The sequence below is a fragment of the Stegodyphus dumicola genome, chromosome 7 (assembly GCF_044657685.1).
Source record: "Stegodyphus dumicola isolate Sdum_Otavi_A_Nest chromosome 7, ASM4465768v1".
Classification (NCBI taxonomy): domain Eukaryota; kingdom Metazoa; phylum Arthropoda; class Arachnida; order Araneae; family Eresidae; genus Stegodyphus; species Stegodyphus dumicola.
Window position 1 is genome coordinate 198888120 of NC_140774.1, and position 19430 is coordinate 198907549.

The window sequence follows — 19430 nt, forward strand, 5'->3', positions numbered from 1 at the left end:
GACGAGGCACACACACACTGACTGACTGCGACCAGCAGGGTTTATGTAGCTTTTGGTTGGAGAACATTCTGTGCTAAACCGGTAAGAATTCGTTCCAGAAGGTTCTCCAACCGTCCATGGTATGTCGCCAAATATCGCCCAATGTAGTAACCCTGCATTCCTTGCTATTTTATGGCAACCCTAAAACTGCTTTGCGGAGAAGCCATCTTACCGCGCCTATACATTTCGTAACAATATATATATTGAGAGAGAGAGTTTTTTTTCGTTCTGCGAATCTCCATTTAGATAAAGCTCAATAACTGTTTCGTGTTTCATTCTGTTGGTATAAAGTTCTTCAAAAAGTTATGTGAGAGAAATAGAGGCCTTTTTGTTTTAATCCGAGTAAATTTCGCCGCATTGAACATGTTGTAACTAAGCCGACCTAATTTATGTTAATTTTCACTGCTTTTAATATAATTCTTTGGGTTACAATGGGCCCACCAGCGGTCAAGCAGTAAAATTCTTGGTTACCTGTAGCTCGATCCGGCCTCAGATCCCGCGAACGGGTTGGCTTGCACGTCAGATTTCATGGTTTTCCCCGTGTATAATCGTGGGTACAAGCCAATTCGACTTAAAACCCCTCGACGAAATTATCTGCTGTAAATTAGAATTATATAATGCAGTCATTTCATATTTTTGAACGACGCAAAGTAAGCGACATTTTGCAATTTCGACCTATATTTAATTTTAGTCGATTAAATGTGGCAAAAAATGGATCATAATTGATCAGAAATCAATAACGCCAACAAACAAACACACCTTCTTTATATGTATAAATTTTGTAAAACTTACAAATTGTGGATTAACAAACTACGATTTGAAAGCGAGCAGTAGCAAGACTTTTCGAAATAAAGCATTTTTATCTCCAACGCGCGACACTGTTGCCACTCGGAAAAATGATTAATGTTTTCACAGTTTTTAATTAATATTTCGGCTGATTAAAGTCGTACAAAGTTGGGAGTAGTGAAATGGCTTCCCACGAATTTTTCTCATCGGGAATAATGTATTTAATGTTTGGCAATTCTATTTTTATTTCGTCGTAAAACTGATAAATTTTTTTATTAACAAACTCTAGGATTTGAAAGCGAGCAGTGGCAACAACGTTCGAAATAAAGCAGATTTTCATCTCCAGCCTGCGAGACTGTTGCCACTCAAAAAAGTGAGGGCGGAAATGATCGTTTTTAATTACTATCTCTGATTTTAGCTACTTTTCTTTGGAAAAAAGTGGACGTCGACCTTTTCCAGGACCCAGAAAAGAATCGTAGAGAGTTTGGTGACGATAGCTATAGTAGTGACTGAGTTATTAGAGGATAAACACACAAACTTTCTTCTTTATATATATATGCATGTTGATTCAACAGCTATAGAAAAGCAATAGCGAAATCTTTGCATTTCTTGACATTTTGTAGAAAGAAGAATTGAGTTTCCGATCAAATGCTGTCAACTGGCACTTCTATGGAAGCCAAACAGCTGCAGCCGCGTGACGCAGTGGGTTGTCAGAGTTCGTTGAATAATGGAAGCCTAATTTGTTTTATAACGAAAGATGATTATTTTCCTAGCCGAGGGATACGATTTACAATTTTCACGTTTGAGGGAATGCGTTCAGTGTAATGGCGCCAGAATAATTCTAGATGTAGATGCAGTGTATGCGCGAAATGTGAAAAAATGAATCCTCTTCGAAGCCAAACACATTTCCTGCGTAGGTTTTGGTGACGCAGATGCCATTCCTCTAAGGAGACATGCCGTTTTCCCCTTCCCCTCTCTCCTCCAGTTTTTGTTGCAAGAAGTATTGATTTATAGTATATTCCCAGGAAAATTGAAGTCTAAACCTGTAGCCTTACCTTTTATTTTCGCATATGTTCTGTTCTGAAAACTCCTTGTAGAAATGTGTGCTGTAAAGTATTTCTAATATCGAAGCAAAATTTGTGGGTCGGTAGGAAAGTACACCTTGCATAAAAAAAGGGGGACACAGGATATATATTAGGTTTATATATATAACCTTATACCATATTTTTTTCCATATTTTGATTTAACGACTGAAATTATGTCAAAGTGCCAAATTTTATAAAGATCGCGCGAATAGTTCTTAAAAATTAGCTCTCAAAAAGCTGCACAGTATTAATTGAATTTGGTATATATTTATTAATATCACTTTTTTATTAAACTTATTTGATTTTTCCTTTCACATTTTGAAATCCAAATAAAATCCGCCCAATTTTTATGATTAATTTTTTTAAATTTGTATTTTCAAATAATTTTTTTAAATTTTTCGAAAGAAATTTCGAATTATAACCTAAAAAATTTTTACCATCATCTTAAAGTAGATGTACTGCAAAAAGTTAGTTTTTTAATCAAAATTGTCTAAGATATACGCTATATTACATATTGTCGCGTTTTGAAATTTAGCATATTTGTTATAAGCAATAATAACGCCAAATGTGGTTTACGCACTTTGTTAAAATTATTTGAAAGTACGAATGATGACCTTTTTTCCGCTCTTGTACAATGAAAAAAAAAAAAAAAAAAAAAATGGAAAGGAAAGTAGGTTGCTATAAATTAAAAAGTTCGCAAACTGAAAAAAATGCGCCAAAATAAATTTTTTACTTTCTCCATAAATTTCTCACCAAAAATTACAAAATTTAATATCTAGTCATAATTTGAGTGAATCGAAATATGGAAAAAAAAACTGGTATGTTATTTCAGAAAAAAATCCGATTTTGTGTCAAAATACCTACGTTAGACAATGCTATATATAAATCTAATATATATCCTGAATCGCGCTTTTGAGACATGGAAAACGCAAGTTAAATTTCGACAATCGGTTCAGTAGAACGGGAGGTATAGAAGTGCATTTTTGGGGGGGGGGGTGTATATCAAATGAACGCTTATTCATCGTCTATATCAGTGATATTCAAATTATGCCTCACCATTTGGAGTCGAGAACATTTATAGTGGGGTCGCGAGATGGATAAAAGTCCTAAAAATTTGAGTATTGTTAGAATCAAAACATGTTTGAATTTAAATCATGGGGTTGCACTGCCATAAAGTTTGAATACCATTAGTCTATTTGTAATATTCTGTCCAAACGTGTGCCGTGTTTTCACTTTACCACTAGATACTCTTAATATATCTTTAGTATTTAAGAGTCTGTCGCTAGTAAGATACCTTACTTTTGCGAGAGATTTCTCTAACCTTTCGTCCCATCTGGATAACGCTAGCAGATAATAAATGCAAATCATTTACATAACGTTCTTATGACGTTTTAGATTGTTGAAATGTTAATTAATGTATGTGTCCTGTATTTCGTATGTAATGGAAATTCAGTAAATGTAATGTCTGTCGTAATAGACACCTTTCTGCGTAAAATGAATATTAATTTGGTGGAAGAAAATGTACTGGTAAAAAAAAACCTTTATGCTGGCAAAATTGCGTTAAATAATATAAAGTAAAATCGAACATCTTTTTTCTTGTAATTAGGATGTATTTGAATATAAATATAAACGTGTTAAATTCCCCCTTCTGTTTTCTCGCCTGGTGTCCCCAAACTTATCACATATTAAGAATTTATCGTTATTCTATAGATGGAACCGATTAAAATAAGCCGGAAAATGCCCACGATTAGTCAGTACCTGATTTATATAACCATTATTTATAATATTCACGTTCTTATTTAACTTTATATTTTTCATTAACTCTTTTTTTTTTCCTTATTAGACGACTCCCAGCAAAAATTTCATTCTGTATAAATTCAGTTTTCCATTTCAGCAATGGTCTTTTTTTTAAAAAAAAACTTGGATATCAAAATTAACAGTCCCATCCCAAAGTGCCGCCGTTTTAGCAAAGGTGTCTGCCCCCCTTTCATTTCCTGCAATATATATAACATGCAAAATATCTGTTAATCTGTTGTTGCCAGTATCACTAAGGCTTCTGATCATAATCAGCAGACGTAATAGTAAAGTCTTCGGGGAAGCCAAAAATTATGCATGGCTTTGAAACTCTGCGGTCTGCTGGTGCCCTAAACTCCGATGGAATTCAGTGTTTGCTGTATTTCATTATTTGCTTATTTCCATTTTATTTTCCTCGAGAAATTGTGATGTTAAGGAAAATAATATATGTTTCAAAATCTTTTACGGTTTTCCCTTTCATAACACACATTTTAATTTTAAAACCAGAGAATTACTGAGAAAATGATTGTAACTGCGCTTTACCCTGTCTGTAAGGTAGAATCTATCAATCGACAGGTACGGTTTCGTAATTCATCCAACGTTTCCTGGAGGATAAAATAGCCACTCCAACTGCTGTTTGCTTTCACACACGGATGGCTCAACCTTTATTCTTTGAAAATTTTTTACTGATATTCCTTTGTCAACAAAAGTGGCGTGATTTTAATAAGCAACCGCGTAGGCCTTGACTTGAAAGAAAAACACGTTCTAGAGGGAAAACTGTGTTGAATAGGTAAATGGAGTAGTCATGCAACCTGTGGCAGCAAAGGGTATTCATGTTTTAGATCCTGTTGAGTACAGTATAGAAATTTCTACTGTTCAAAGTTATTATTTAACGTAATACGTTTTCGAATTTCCGCGTCTTTTTAGCATGTGTGAACCGGTGAGTAATACTTTTCCATTTCTTTTTCACTACTTGTCGAACTGGTGAAAGTCGATAATGGGTTTTAAATAATTAAAAAAGGGAGCATTTTTGGCATTTGTATTGACTTAAAGTTGAAGCAATTTCAAAGTATTTCGATTCCAACTCAAATCGAAGGGAGAGCTTTCTAAATGTAACTCTGTTGGACACTTCATCGTTCCTTTATTATAAATTTATTAATTTTTTAGTCTGAAAGTTTATCGTTGTCATTGCACCGTTTAATTCAGTAGTCTCAAACGGATATTTCATGCGGAATGCACAATGGCTGAGAAGCCGAAAAGTTTTTTGACAAAACAAATTTTGTAATTAAATTAAAAATTTTATTTGCTGATATCTACACATAAGTGGTGGTAATAATAATAACGCGAAAGGAACCATTCCAAATTATATTAATTTTCTGATTGAAATTTTATTTCTAAGAAATTTCCGTTCGTTACACTTCGTAATCAAACACATTTGGAACCAAATATTAAATTTTCGCTCTGACATTTATTTCAATCAATACAAATATGTTAAATTAACCATTAAATAAACTTACTTTAAAATAAAAATAAAATAAATTACGAAAACATTTCAAGTGAGACAAAACTCAAGAATAAATAATGAGAGCCTGTTCTTTCTTTTATTTATTAAATTTTTTCGGTATTGTTCGGTATAGTAATTTTTTTCGGTATTGTGTCGGGATTGGATCCAGAAACGTATGTATGTGTGGCCGTGTGTATGTATGTGCATAATACATGCATACATGAACACACACATCTATACATTCATGCATACATTTCTGAATCCGATCCTGATAACAGAAAAGTACCAATTTTTGTTTGACGCATGCCAAAAAAAAATGCATCTATACCTTTTCGATTTTAGTAAGGTTTATGACCTCGGGAGGAAAATTACCAAAAACTATATCACGTCTTAAATGCTTATCGATCATCCTTCCCTTCCCCCTTGCCCCTCCTTTTTTTAAAGACTTGCTGATTTTTAGCTGGGGGGGGGAAAGAATTGTTTACACTGTAATGTATTCTCAAACAAAGCTATTAGTATTTTATCTTTTGGTAAGTACGAAAAAATAAGATTAAATTAGTGTAATATAAGAAGAATACGATTTGAATTAGTGTAAATTAATTAGCTACATTAGTAGATTTTTGGGCCATTACTCACGTTCATCTTAAGTGGTACGGAAAATAATGTAAAACTGGATTTAGTCTTTAAAATCTTAGAACTTTCATCAGTTTGTTTGCCATAATAAATAATGTCATAATAATGCTAATTACCGGAAATGCATTCGGGGGCCGCCATTTTGAGAGCACTGATTTCAACTGATATCGCGTGTCTTTAAGATCTTGCATATAAAGTGTAAAGATCGTGAATTATAAATTAAGGAAACAGAGTTATGCTTTTCCGGAATGGCAACATCAGAATAAAAACATGTTCTAAGATCTGACTAAAGTTATGTATGACTAAAGTTACGTATTTATCCTGAATTATAAATAAAGGACACATTTAAAACAGTGTAAATTGACGTGGTTTTTGAATAAAGAATTTATGCCGTTTTCTTTGTGGAACTTTTTTCGTAGATATATAGGCTGTTGTATTTTGTATTACTTTTATTATAACAGCATTATTTTCTGCTTAACGTTACTTGTCTTATTAAGTATTTGCCTACTTTTCATACTTTTCTCAGATAGCTTTAGTTTTTAATAGTTTGTGATACTGCTTTTATATTTCCTGTGTTTGGCATTCGCTAGTGTGTATTTTTGTGGTGCTCTGAATTTGTTTAATCTCTATTGCTCTGTTTATTGAAATTTCACTCGTCTTCCAAGTAGATCAGCCATTGTTCCTTACCAACCTCCTACATACCTGATAACAAACACTCGAGCTGGTATTCCAAGGATATTTTTGGGTTGGCTGATGCTTCTTTATCTAATCCCCCGCTATTAATAAAAGTCGGACTTTTTTTTATTCCCGGCATATTATGTATACGACGCACTTCTTTCTTATTCCAGAGGGCATAAAGAAATGAAAATGGCCCATCCGCATTAGAATACCGGAATTCGATAAGAAATATTGACTAAAGTATTTTTTTTTTTACTGATGACTATTATATAAGTATTTACTTAGAGAAGTTGTATTTACAGTGCGTATTTAGCATCTACCGCAGTATATATTTTTGTTATTTGTCTAATTCTAATGAAATCACTTAGTGTAAATTAATTAGCTACATTTGTAGATTTTTGGGGCATTACTCACGTTCGTCTTAAGTGGTACGGAAAATAATGTAAAACTGGATTCAGTAGTTAAAATCTTAGAACTTTCATCAATTTGTTTGCCATAATAAATAATGTCATAATAATGCTAATTACCGGAAATGCATTCGGAAATTTTCTGTTTGGGATGTGAATGTCTTTTTTCACGCGTGAAGTCTTCTGATGTTACATTACTTGTAAAATAATATCAGTTCATTAAAGTTGTTTATTTTCATTGACAACGGCATCTGCGATGAAATTACTAATGTTATTAACTCTTTCGTCTTTGTCTTACTTTGCGGCTAAAAAGTGAACAATGCAGCTGTAGCTAATTTCTTAAGTTCTCATATTTGATTTAGAAAATGGAATTAAAGTATTTTAACGTCATTGGGAAAATGACTAATTGTTCTGTCTTATAATATACGGATTTAATAATTTTGTGCATATTTTAGGCTCAGAAAATTTTAGCCGAGAGCGTTCTATCTTGATATTTTGCGAGCTAGCTGACAAATTAGCGAAGTTTAACATAGTCAAGACTCTTGTGTTAATCAATTGGGAAGATAGGAATATATTATGAACTCTATGCTGAGTAATACGTGGAATTTAATAACTTAAATGATAATTTCAGAATGGATTAAGCATAATTTAATTCACCGTAATAAAAGAAGACATTAGGTATACAACATCAAAGCGAACTCCTTTTTGTTTATATATTTTCTTGTTGCCAATCTAGAGAAACTAAACTTCGCAACTAAAAAGATAATATTATACGTAGATGGCGCTGCTACAAATGTAGTAATAAACAACGTAAAATTATATTTTATTCTCTTATATAACTCGAGCTTTAATTTTATCGCAGCGGGGAAGCGAAGATGTCGGGGTTAAATAGCTTAAATTCGCGAAACGTTCCACTTTTGCAGTCTAGTAGAAACCAAGCAGTAATAAAAGTAGCTAGTATTTAGCTAAATAAATATATCTTTTTGAACTGAAACATTGAAACTTAACATTTATGAACCAATTTATATTCTGAAATCTTATTCGGTGTCGTTGTATTAGATTAAGTTACAATTTAAGCATGAGATGTTTTAATACATTCATTATATTCTGAGCGTGCCGATTTTGTTTATATCGTTTTGTGTGTTACCTTTATTTATTAAATTCTATGTTCTTTTTGTTTAAACGACATAAAATTCAATTCAACAAGCAATATCACAAAATATTCAAAAACAGAATATTTTTAGACTTTCCGAAAGACAGTCAGTCTTGAGCTTTGTGGATTAAATTCCCCCTTTCCCGTACAGTATTCGCTTTGAAACCGTTAAATTTGTTGATCAAAATTCGTTAAAGTTTTACCAAATATGAAATAGATAATAAAAGAAATTCAAAATTCGGGCTTCCAGGTGCCCATATTCGAATGGACTACGTTATTCAAAATTGAATGGCTTTAGGTACTGTCGTTTTTTCACAATCCGAGAACTATACATGCATATTCTTCATTATTTAATTTTTTAAATATAATACAAGGGTGATAATACTTGGTGGCAACAAATAAAAAAGTAATACGTCGTCAACAAATTAAAAGTTATACGGTGTTTATAGTGAACCGACGCAAAATGCAGTTTCAGGACTAATAGCCCTTCTAGGATAACGCTCCTTTGGGTTAAAAAAAAAAAAAATCTGAAATGTTTCAGATTTTAAATTACGTCCAAAGGGGCGTTTTTAACATTTTGTGTGTTACCTTTCTTTATTAAATATCATGTTCCTCGCACTTAAACCATAAGATCCAGTGCAACAGCAATATCGCAAAATAGTTTTAAAACGAGCATATCTTTAGAATTTCCGATACAGAGACTCACGCGCTGGAGATAAAAATGTTTTTTCTGCACAACGTTGCCATTGCTCGCTTTGAAATCCTTGAGTTTGTTAATCAAAAATTCGTCAAAGTTTTAAAAAATAGGAAATGGATCATAAAACAAATTTCAAATTTCAAATTTGGTTTTCCACATGCTCATATTCGTTGGAGGATTACGTTATTCAAAATTCGATGACTCTATGTACCGTTGTTTTACCACAATACGAGAAATATACATACATTTATGCAGATTTTTCATTATTTAATTTCTTCAAATATAATGCAGGACTCTAACATTTTGTGGCAACAGTTTGAAAAGTGAACCGACATTTATGAGTCCGACGCAAAATGCCAAAACGAAACTAATAGTCCTTCGGGATTCAAATCCCTTTGGACTAAAAAAAAAGAGGCAGCACCTAAATTTTTTATTTATTATCTGTCCGCTAAATTTTATGTAATATGGTAAAAGTCACTATCATAAATTAAGCTTAGAAATTCGCCGCGATAAAATTGCTAATTTAGATATGTGTGTATTCATCTGTAAATATATAACCAAATACCCCTGATCAACTTAAGGGTTATACCTATGGTATATTAAATGAAATTGCAGAAATTGTTTTCTCTGTTTATTTCGGTATTTAATGAGCGCTTGAATTCGGAATTTTCAAGAATTATTCTCTTAAATATGGCTATGCATTATAGATGTTTCTTAGCTACTAGCTTAGTTTTGTCAAGACTAACAAGTAGCAATATTCTGAATAGTAATGTTTAACCAATATATGTATTTGCAAATATTAGTTAATGGTGCTTTTCCCGTCGACATAAAAAATTGGCGGAAGTGTTGGCAAACTCACGCCAGCTATTCTGACGAAAATTTGAAAAGAAACTGATCGCTATTTATATAGTTAGATAATCGTAGATCGCATTTAATTGAGTTAATCTATAAATACAAATTATAGCCTATAAATACGAATTATAGCATATAAAAACTTACAAGTATCTACCAAACAAATTCAATAAAGCGATTTCGGCGGTAAGAACCCTTAATAGCTATTTTCTTTGAGAAATCGGCGTCGCATAATTCGTTTAAATTCGATTAAGTGATATCGCATGATTGCCACGATAATAACCAGGCCCACCCGGTTACTTTGAAAATATTCCACTGCTGCCCCACTAGAAGGTAGATACGAAACGTAATCATTCTGCCTCCTCCCTCCAAATACAAGCGAAAAACAGAAAAAAATAGCGGGTAGCTTTTATCCTCTTGTGACTTAAAAAGTGAACTAGCTGGTTGAGGATTAGGGTTTCGGAAAAGCAAAGCGATGATATTATGAGTGTATTATAACATAGCGCTCCTCCATTATTGGCGTTAAATCGCGCTGCTTGGCGACAAGCTTTATTTAGCGAGGAAATGGTCGACGGGAAAACACATAAGTACTATGCAGAAATTTTTGGTAAAATGACCTGTGACATCTTGCCTGGTAAAATGCAACTATTTCAAGGCAAAAGTTGTTAGGGTATAATTTTTCTCAAAATAAACTTATACCCTGGATTCTTTTTTCATTTAAAATACAAAGATTATAGATTGTGTAAAAGACTAAAATATAAATTAAATAACTAATGTTTTTAAAAAGCATTTTTTAGTTTCACTTAACTCTGATGAATCTTGTGTGACAGTGTGCTAATTTGGTACACTTTTCTTTAAAAAAATACTGCACCAAACTTCCATTTAAGAATAATAAGCAGTATTTTACATTTCACTTTAAAAGAAACTATTAAAAATAGTAAAATATTTTGAAAATTTCAAAAAAAGTAGTATTAAAATTTTAATATATCCAGTACTAACAGTTGTAAATTTTATATCCCATCTAGCTCCAAAGAAAAGTATAAGATAAACAACTGTGGAAAATTTAAGCCTTCCAGTTTGAAGAGTTTTAAAGAAATGTTTTGAGAAAAACTTGGAAAAAAATTAAACACTAATAATTTATTAAAAAAAATCATTTAAATATTTTCTTGCACAATAATCATCTTGAATTGACATTTCTACATCAAGTTGTTTTTGTTTTATTAATTTATTATCCATTCTGGCCATTATAGAAAGCTTTTGATAAGTGAGATAGGCCTCATTAATTCTATCACAATCTATTTTTTGCAAAAACCTTATAAAATCCTGGTTTATTCCTAATAGTTCCATTACTTTGCTGTGGCTTTTTATACCATCACTAAAACATATTACAGTATCTAACAAACCTAATTTTAATGTGATGATACTCACAAAAATAATTTTTGGTTATGCATGGCCAGACACAATTATTAAAACTTTCATTTGGTTTTAAGTTCTTCCATAAAAGCACTTTAAACAGCAGTTCCCTCCCCCTTCCCAGAGAGACTTCTAAACACACTTAACAGTTCACAAAATAAACTCTGACAAAGAATTGTTATGGATATAATTTTTTACCAGCTGATATGGCTTTATTGTAGCCACATAGACATCTGCCCCTTTTAAACTGGTGGGCATGCCAGTGCTTGTTTACACTTTTTAATAAAAGATTTTGATCTTTTAAAATTTCAAAACATGTATAAATTATCTATTTCTGGAATTATCTGTCTACTTTATTTTTTTAGCCAAAAGTTGAAAATTTTGATGTCATATGTCTCCTTAAAGGTTCCAAACCCTTTGAGCACCGCTTGCTCTTAATTCATCTTCAGATTTAGGCCCCACAAATATATATATATAATGTTAAAAATTTAAATAAGATTTACAAAGGAAAAATTAATACATTATTGAATTATATGTTATTAAATTAATGTATACATATGAATAATGAAAAAGTCATAAAAATGGGATCAATTACTTAGCCTCAAAAATGCTAAATGCATCAAAAGCTGAATAATTTTTTCATATGTATTATTAAAAATATTTTCTATGTAATCTCAGAACTTATAATTTGTTGACTAAGAGAATTTTTCTTCACTTTGTCAATGGATTTTCTTTTTAGGTTAAACAATTCTTATTTTGTGTATATAAAATATGACACAGCAGGCAAAGTTTTAACTGTTTTTGTCATTTTGTATGATTTGTTAGATTTAATTTAGAGGAAAAGTATGTGGTTGCTCAGTTTGTAATTTGATCATCTTCTTTTTCATTAGAAACTCCAATGGATGACTACCTTCACTACGTAGGAGGTACGGTTGGAATTGCAGCATTAACAGGAGCCGCTGCAGCTGCTGCACTTTACATGGCTTGCTCACCAACTCCAATAGCACCTCCAGTGGACATCGAGAACCAGTCGGCTGAAGTTCCTGTAAGTCATTACAATTAGAAATTTAACAAATAATTCAGTTGCATAGAGGAATTTATATAATAGGAACAGGAAAATATTTTATTTAAAATAATTTCTAATTTAAATAAAATGTTAAGTATATAGCTCTATATTTTGATAAGAATGAATAATATGCTGAACAAAGAAAACATCTAGTAATGGAAAAACTTTGATAATAATAAAGAAATCTGATAGTTGGGATGAATTGGTGCTTGAATTATGGGTGTTGGACAGTTTTTAACAGCTGAAGTAATTTTTATTTATTTTTTTCATATTGTTAATATGTATTCTTAATGCCATGAGAGTTAATGGTTTGTTACATTTTCATGTGAATTACTCTTTAATTTAACAAATATATGCCTTTTCTTAAGCTCTTATATCTTCTTTATGACTTCAATAATGTAATATATAGAAACAAAAAGTAAGACATTTAGAACCAAAATCACAAATGAATAAAGAATGAAATTTATATGTAATAAATACATAATGAAAGAAATGAAATTTAAAACCAGTAAAATCATTGAATCTCCCAATTAAAAATAAGTAAGATTTTTCAGATGAACTATTATAATTAGATAATCTAGAATGTTACATCAGCTATTTTTTGATTAACAGAAATGCAGTGTATTTCCTAGGAAGTGGGATTCAATTGAATCTTATCTACCTCCTCTTGATAATGTTGAATCAGATTTTAATTCTGTTCCTTTTATATGTATTTTTATGTATTTCTGTTGTTTTCGGGATTTCTTGTGGCTTAAAAGCATTCGAGTTCCCCCCCCTCGAATGTGATGCGATTAATGGGAAAAACTTTGATAAAGAAAAGTATGATAGTTGGGATGAAGTAGTCCTTAAATTATGTATGTTGGGCAGTTTTCAACAGTTTAAGTAAATTTTATGTTTTTCAAATTGTTAACACTTTACTGACTGCTAGCAGTTCAACAGCATACCCATGTCCTTCTGGCCGCTCAGCCGCAGATTCTCCCTGTTCTGAATAACTGTCAGGTCAATCTGATAATTTGTCTAAATAAAACTCTCCAGTATCATTTTTCTCGCTCATAGTGAACAGTAAATTTTTAAAAACGGTGTGAAAATGTGGGAGTTTATGAAGCAACGCACTTAACGCAAGTGAGCAATGTACCTCAATACTAATAATAAAATGCAGATGATATAGCAAATGGCAATTGTTTATCACCATGGCTACCGATTGATAGGCTAGTTTTAGGTAGCCTGCAGAAAAAAAAAAACGATTAATAGGCCATTGGTCAGTAGGCATTGGCGATAAAAAGCCAATTAATAGGTTGTCAGTCAGTAGGCGTTGGTGATAAAAAAAACGATTAATAGGCGATCAGTCAGTAAAGTGTTAATATGTATTCTTGAAGCTGTGAGAGATGGTGGTTTATTTTTATTTGAATTAATCTTTAATTTAAGAAATATACACCCTTTCTTAAGTTCTCATGTCTTTTTTATGATTTTAGATTAAGTAATATATATATTTACGGTTAATAACAATGGCTATCTTTTTAGTACTTTAAATTTTACATTTTAATTTTTAGAAGTTATCCAGTTTAAAATAATATTTCTATACAGCTTACTAAAATATTTTTACTACAATATAAACCTAAATTATTTATACTTAAAATACTGACTCAATTCCAATAATCCATTGCATTAGTTAAATTTATATTCCTTGGAGATGAAATATAAAAACATTTTTCTAATAATATATATATATATACAGAGAGAGGAGAGACAGACAGAAAGTAAGACATTTAGAACCCAAATCACAAATGAATAAAGAATGAAATTTATACATAATGAAAGAAATGAATTTATAACCAGTAAAATCCCTAAATCTCCCAATAAAAAGTTTAAGAATTTTTGAGTGAACTATTGTAATTAAATAATTTAGAATGGTTCATCAGCTAATTTTGGGAAACAGTGGTTCCTAGGAAGTGGGATTTAATTGAATCTGATCTAACTCATCTTGATAACCTTGAATCAGATTTTAATTGTATTTCTTTTATATGTATTTTTATGTACTTCTGTTTTTTTGGAGGGGATTCTTTAGTGGGAGATTAAGGAATTTTTACTGGTTTTAAATTTCATCTCTTTGTAGTTTATGTTATAATTTCTTATCATACATATTCTATTAAGTGGACAGTAAGGTGAACATAAATGAAGGGTTATCTTACATCAATTTAGATGCTTTCTAAATATATTTTTATGCATTGATTCTATTGCCATCTTGTCAACTTTACTCTGCCTCCCTTTGCTCGCTAATGACTTAGATGGATAAAATGCCTCGTCTTTTATTCATTCCTGTACGATCAATCAGGAATTCTTTAATTTTCTCAGAATCCCTAAGGCTTTTTCTGAGGTGACTAGAAAAAATTATCTACATATAGTGGAATGCCAGTGCAATAGAAAAGTGAGTATTTGGCAGTACTCAATACCTCTCTGATCTGTAGCAAACTGCTGGAAACATCTGGTCGAGGTAAAGGGGGTGCACAAAAGCATCTTGGTGTTGTAAGAGATAAATATCCAGGATACTGCTATCACCAAACTCATTTTATAAAATTAAAACAGTGCTACCTGTCTACAAAGATTCTTACAGAAATAATCAAAATTTCATATCATTAACTACATGTCAAACAGTAAGGATCCTTTTATTTATATTCAACAATAATTTATTCAAAAATATACTATGGTCTTAAATTGATCTTTACGATTAGGACACTGGTGGTGCACGGCAATCGAGACTTGCCCCTCCTGGTGGAATGACAAGCTTTCTTTATGATGATGCTAAGACATTGCTAGAAATGATGGAAAGGGGTTGCAGAATATCTGGTAAGGCAGTATTTCTGATTATTATTGTGCGTATCCTTTCAGCACTTTCTTTGCTAGTTATTCATTCAGTAAATTATAGATTGAAAATTATGTGTGGGTATTTAATACAATTTGTTACATAGAAGTAATTGTGGTAGATAACAATTCACATAGAAGTGAAGTAATTGGAATAATTACAATTTACATAGAATTAAAAGAAAAAAAATGGGTACTCTTCCGTTTCGCCGGCGCAAATCTCGCCAAGCAGACTACATAGAGACAACATAGAGTATACACATAAAAAATATTTAAAAAAATGTTAGTTCTAAGAATTCTTTTAAAAAAAGAAGGCATAAACATCTTAATATCGCTTAAAATTTTATAAAAAGCCAATAAATAAAGACAATAAATTTTTAAAAAGACATTAAGAATTTACTATGCTTTCCTGGTTCAACATCCTGATTCGCCGGTTCATATCACGTGACCCCAAGCGATCTCATCTCACGTAAGCTACTCTACAAAAATCTTATGCTCTCAGTAATTATCTACATTAATTTCAAGTTAAATCTTAATTTGGAACACATGTTTAAATGCAAGAAATATTTCAATTCGTACGAATAGCTTACTCAGAAATTATGCAAAACTGTAGTGCTTTACTTCGCTAATGCATTCTCATTAGAATGGATGAATTTAACCCTTGACTTTACCTTTTCTTCTATATTTTCAGCTTCAGGTAAGCGCTGTGATTGCATCCTAATTGTCTTAATTACCGAAAAAGGCATTAGATATGAAACTGAACTATCTGATAAAAATTCTATGTAATTATATGCCAGTATTGAAAAAAACAATCAATCTGATAAGAAAAAGCTGCGACTTGTTTTGAAAATGAGGCGTAAAAGGTTACCAGCGAGAATATTCCGTTTGGCATCGGTTGTACCATTATTGGCGACTTTATCGCTTGCGCCGGCAAAACGGAAAAGTACCAAAAAATGTTTTAAATTAATCATGGTGGTAATGTGAGATTTTGATATATGTTTTTGTCCTGAAAATTATAAAAGAAAAAAGTAGAAAAGTAGAATCTAGGTTTATTGGTATTAATTTTAATTTCAAATAAATTAACATTAGGTCAGCAAAACATAGTTATGAGAAGAAAATTTGGATTTCTTATTCGAGCAGAACTGCAATTGATATTTACTATTATGAATAATTAACAAATTAATAGCAAATTATTATATAAAAAAATTAAGAGTATATGTAGTAAGAATTGTAACCAATGCAAATTGCATTTTTCTTTGAAAATTATGCATTAATTTTTTTTAGCCTTGTTAGAACAGTAGTAATTTTTCATTACAATTTTTAGCATCAATTATGATCGTAATTGATAAATGTTATCCACCCTTTCATGCTGATGACAGTTTTAATTTTAAGAAGAAATATAGTGAGATCACTTATGGCAGCCAACTTTAAAAATTACCAACATTTCTGAGAATATAAATAAATATGTCTTTGACAATTATATAATACTCTGTTAATCATTATTTAAATTTGACCTGAATTATAAAGAACTATATGATCAAACACTTTTAATGAGAAATTACGATTTGCTGTTTTAATAATAAAAATTAAGAAAATTTTTTAAATCCTTTTTATCGAAAGTAGCAATTCTTGTAAGTTCTACAAATACTGAAAATTTCAATAAAGGAGTAAAGATTAAATTTTTTATAGCAAATACACTAGTTATCATAAATTAAGGAAAAATCACAAAAATCACGATTACTGAAAAAGTTACATGTAGACTTTAACGAAACGTACCCACAATATACAACACATAGTAAGGTACCAAATAACATAAAAAGAAATTACCAGACAAATATGGTAGTATAGAAATTAGCACATGTATAAAATGAACAAATCGAAGGTGTCAGTTTGCTATAGGAAAAGTACCTTCAATATGGAATATGATCACCTCTAGAAGCAATACAGCACATACAGCAATGTGTGATGCTTTCAATTATGTGGTCTATCACTTCCATAAGAAGCGAGAGCCATTGCTCTTGCAAAGCAGTTGCAAGCGTGACAAGGGTCTGAGGGGGCAGATTGAGAGCAGCTAGACATCTCCCTAAAGCACTCCAAATGTGCTCAATAGGATTCAAGTCTGTGAATCGAGCTGGCCACTCCATGCGCATAATTGTTTCCTGTTGAAGATAATCATGTACGATGCGAGCTCTTGCGTTGTCGTCCTGTAACTGGAAAGCATCAGCTATTGCCCCGGCATATGGGCGCACATAAACATCAAGGATGTCATCTCTATAAATCTGAGTATTCACGGTTGCCCTTGGAAAGACATGGAGGTCTGTGCGTCCACCCAAAGAGATGCCACCCCAAACACAGACAGTGCCCCTTCCGTATGCATCTCTTTCACGGATGTTTGATGGATGAAAACAGGTTCTAGGTTCTCTCCATATTAAATAACGTCTACTATCGCGTTCTAGACTAAACCTGGACTCATCCGTAAAGAGAACCGCCCTCCATTGATCAGGCGTCCAGTGGACATGTTGTCGTCCCCTCTAAAAACGGTCCCTCCTATGGCGTGATGTGAGCGGCACACAAATGGCTGGTCGCCTTGCATACAGACCACCTTCGTGAAGCCTTCTGCACACAGTTGATGTTGACATGAACCTTCCAGTGGCAAGGGAGGATCTAAGAAGAGTCGGAGTAGTGGTTCTATTCCTGCGTGCACATAATGTCAAATATCGGTCATCGGCGCTAGTCGTAGCAGTTGGCCGTCCTTGGATGAACCTCCTAGAGGCCGATCTGTGGTTTGAAATCGCCTCCAAAGTCTATGAACCACAGAAAGACTCACATTTAGCCACCTGGCCAGTTCTATTTGACTTTATCCTGCCTCTAGTCTCCAAATGGCTCTCCATCGTAGTTCTGCAGGCAAATGATGCCTGGAGGTCATTGTTGCGAATAGGCTATCTCAGATTTCTGATGTCACTATCACAGTGAAATATGTGGGCTTGCTCTCAAAGACTTTTATGCTCCTCGCAGATGACATATTCTGAGTGCAGCGCCACTAATTTGCATATTGCAGTTTTACTCAGCTACTCTTACTTGGCAACATATTCAAATTTTACACGGTTTGGCTTATTTTTGAGGGAGTTATCGCTATTTTTATGATTTTTCCATAATTTATAACCAGTGTATAATAAGCAAGAATTTTTTTAATTGGTTATTTGCTAAAAAATTCTGGATGAAGTTGCCAGCTGTATGACAAATTAAAAGTTACTTTTATAATTTTGTTTAGGAAATGGACCATGTTTAGGTTTCAGAGGTTCGAAACCAGAATATTCTTGGATAACATACAGAGAGGTAATTTGTTATTTTTTCTCTTCAATATTTGTAAGCTTTATAAAATTGTATAATTTTATGAAATAAAAGGAATGGTTATATTGAATTTTTATTCATATCCCCCCTGCTGTAATTTTATATTATTTTTCTTGTATTTTATGCTAGTTCAATCCATTTTTTAATGAAATAAAAGAAATCGTTATATTGAATTTTTATTTTTGAATCCCCCGTTGCTGTAATTTTATACTAGTTTACTTATACTTTCTTAATATTGTGCTAGCTCAATCTATTTCATTTATGAAAGCTAAAATAAGTTAGCATTTCTTGTTGAGAGTAAAGAAAATATATAAAATATGTTGAATCCTCTTTCCTAAATTTTATAAGTGAGTGAATTTGTAAGCCTTTTCATTATATTAGCCATAGAAGAAAAGGAGAATTAAAAGTTAATAATAAAGCTGGTTTCTTTCAGATAACATAATTGCAATTATGTATCCATTTATTATAATAGGGGACCAGAAAGTAATGTCACTTTCTTACATTAAATTCAAACGAATAAATTTTTAACAAGTTTTTATTTTTAATCAATAATGTAATCACCGTCGTTATCAATAACCTTTTGCCATCTAGTGTGCAGATTTTCAGTCCCTGGACTGATATAAACCAAGTGGTTTTTGAGTAAAATATCTCAAGATGGCATTTTGGACATCATTACAATTTTCAAATTTTTTGGCACTAAGAAAATGTTGTAGGGATCAGAATAAATGGAAATCCGAGTGTGCGATATCGGGTGAGTATGGTGTGTGATGCAGCACCTCCCATCCCAATTCAATCATTTTTTCCAGTGTCTGTCTTGCACACTGCGGTCTTGCATTGTTGTGTTGCAGAATGATGCCTTTTCTATTGACAATCACAGCATATTTTTCAATTAAAGATTGGTTCACTCGATCCAATTGTTCACAATAAAGATCTGCATTAACAGTTTGTCCAGGTTTCAGCAATATAAATGAACAATTTTGCGAATACTCCACCAAACACACAGAAGCGCCTTTTTGGAATGTAAACCCTTTGTAACCCCTATTAAAACTGCCTTTTGCGTTTTGCATCATAGTACCCATTTTTCGTCTCCAGTAATCAAATGATCAAAAAATG

At 32.1% G+C, this 19430-nt stretch overlaps 1 protein-coding gene across 3 annotated transcripts in view; it reads left to right on the forward strand.

Moving 5' to 3' along the window:
- The window catches only part of LOC118197132 (long-chain-fatty-acid--CoA ligase 6-like), a 95804-nt gene that overhangs the window by 45450 nt on the left and 30924 nt on the right, over nucleotides 1-19430 (forward strand). For 2 of the 3 annotated variants that reach the window (XM_085821218.1, XM_085821217.1), the window contains exons 2-4: nucleotides 11932-12086; nucleotides 14837-14951; nucleotides 18238-18302. In XM_085821218.1, coding sequence (XP_085677344.1) covers nucleotides 11932-12086; nucleotides 14837-14951; nucleotides 18238-18302 — 335 coding nt within the window. Of the gene's footprint in view, nucleotides 1-4489; nucleotides 4645-11931; nucleotides 12087-14836; nucleotides 14952-18237; nucleotides 18303-19430 lie in introns of those variants that run through there. The other variant, XM_035368632.2, reaches the window with a different exon arrangement.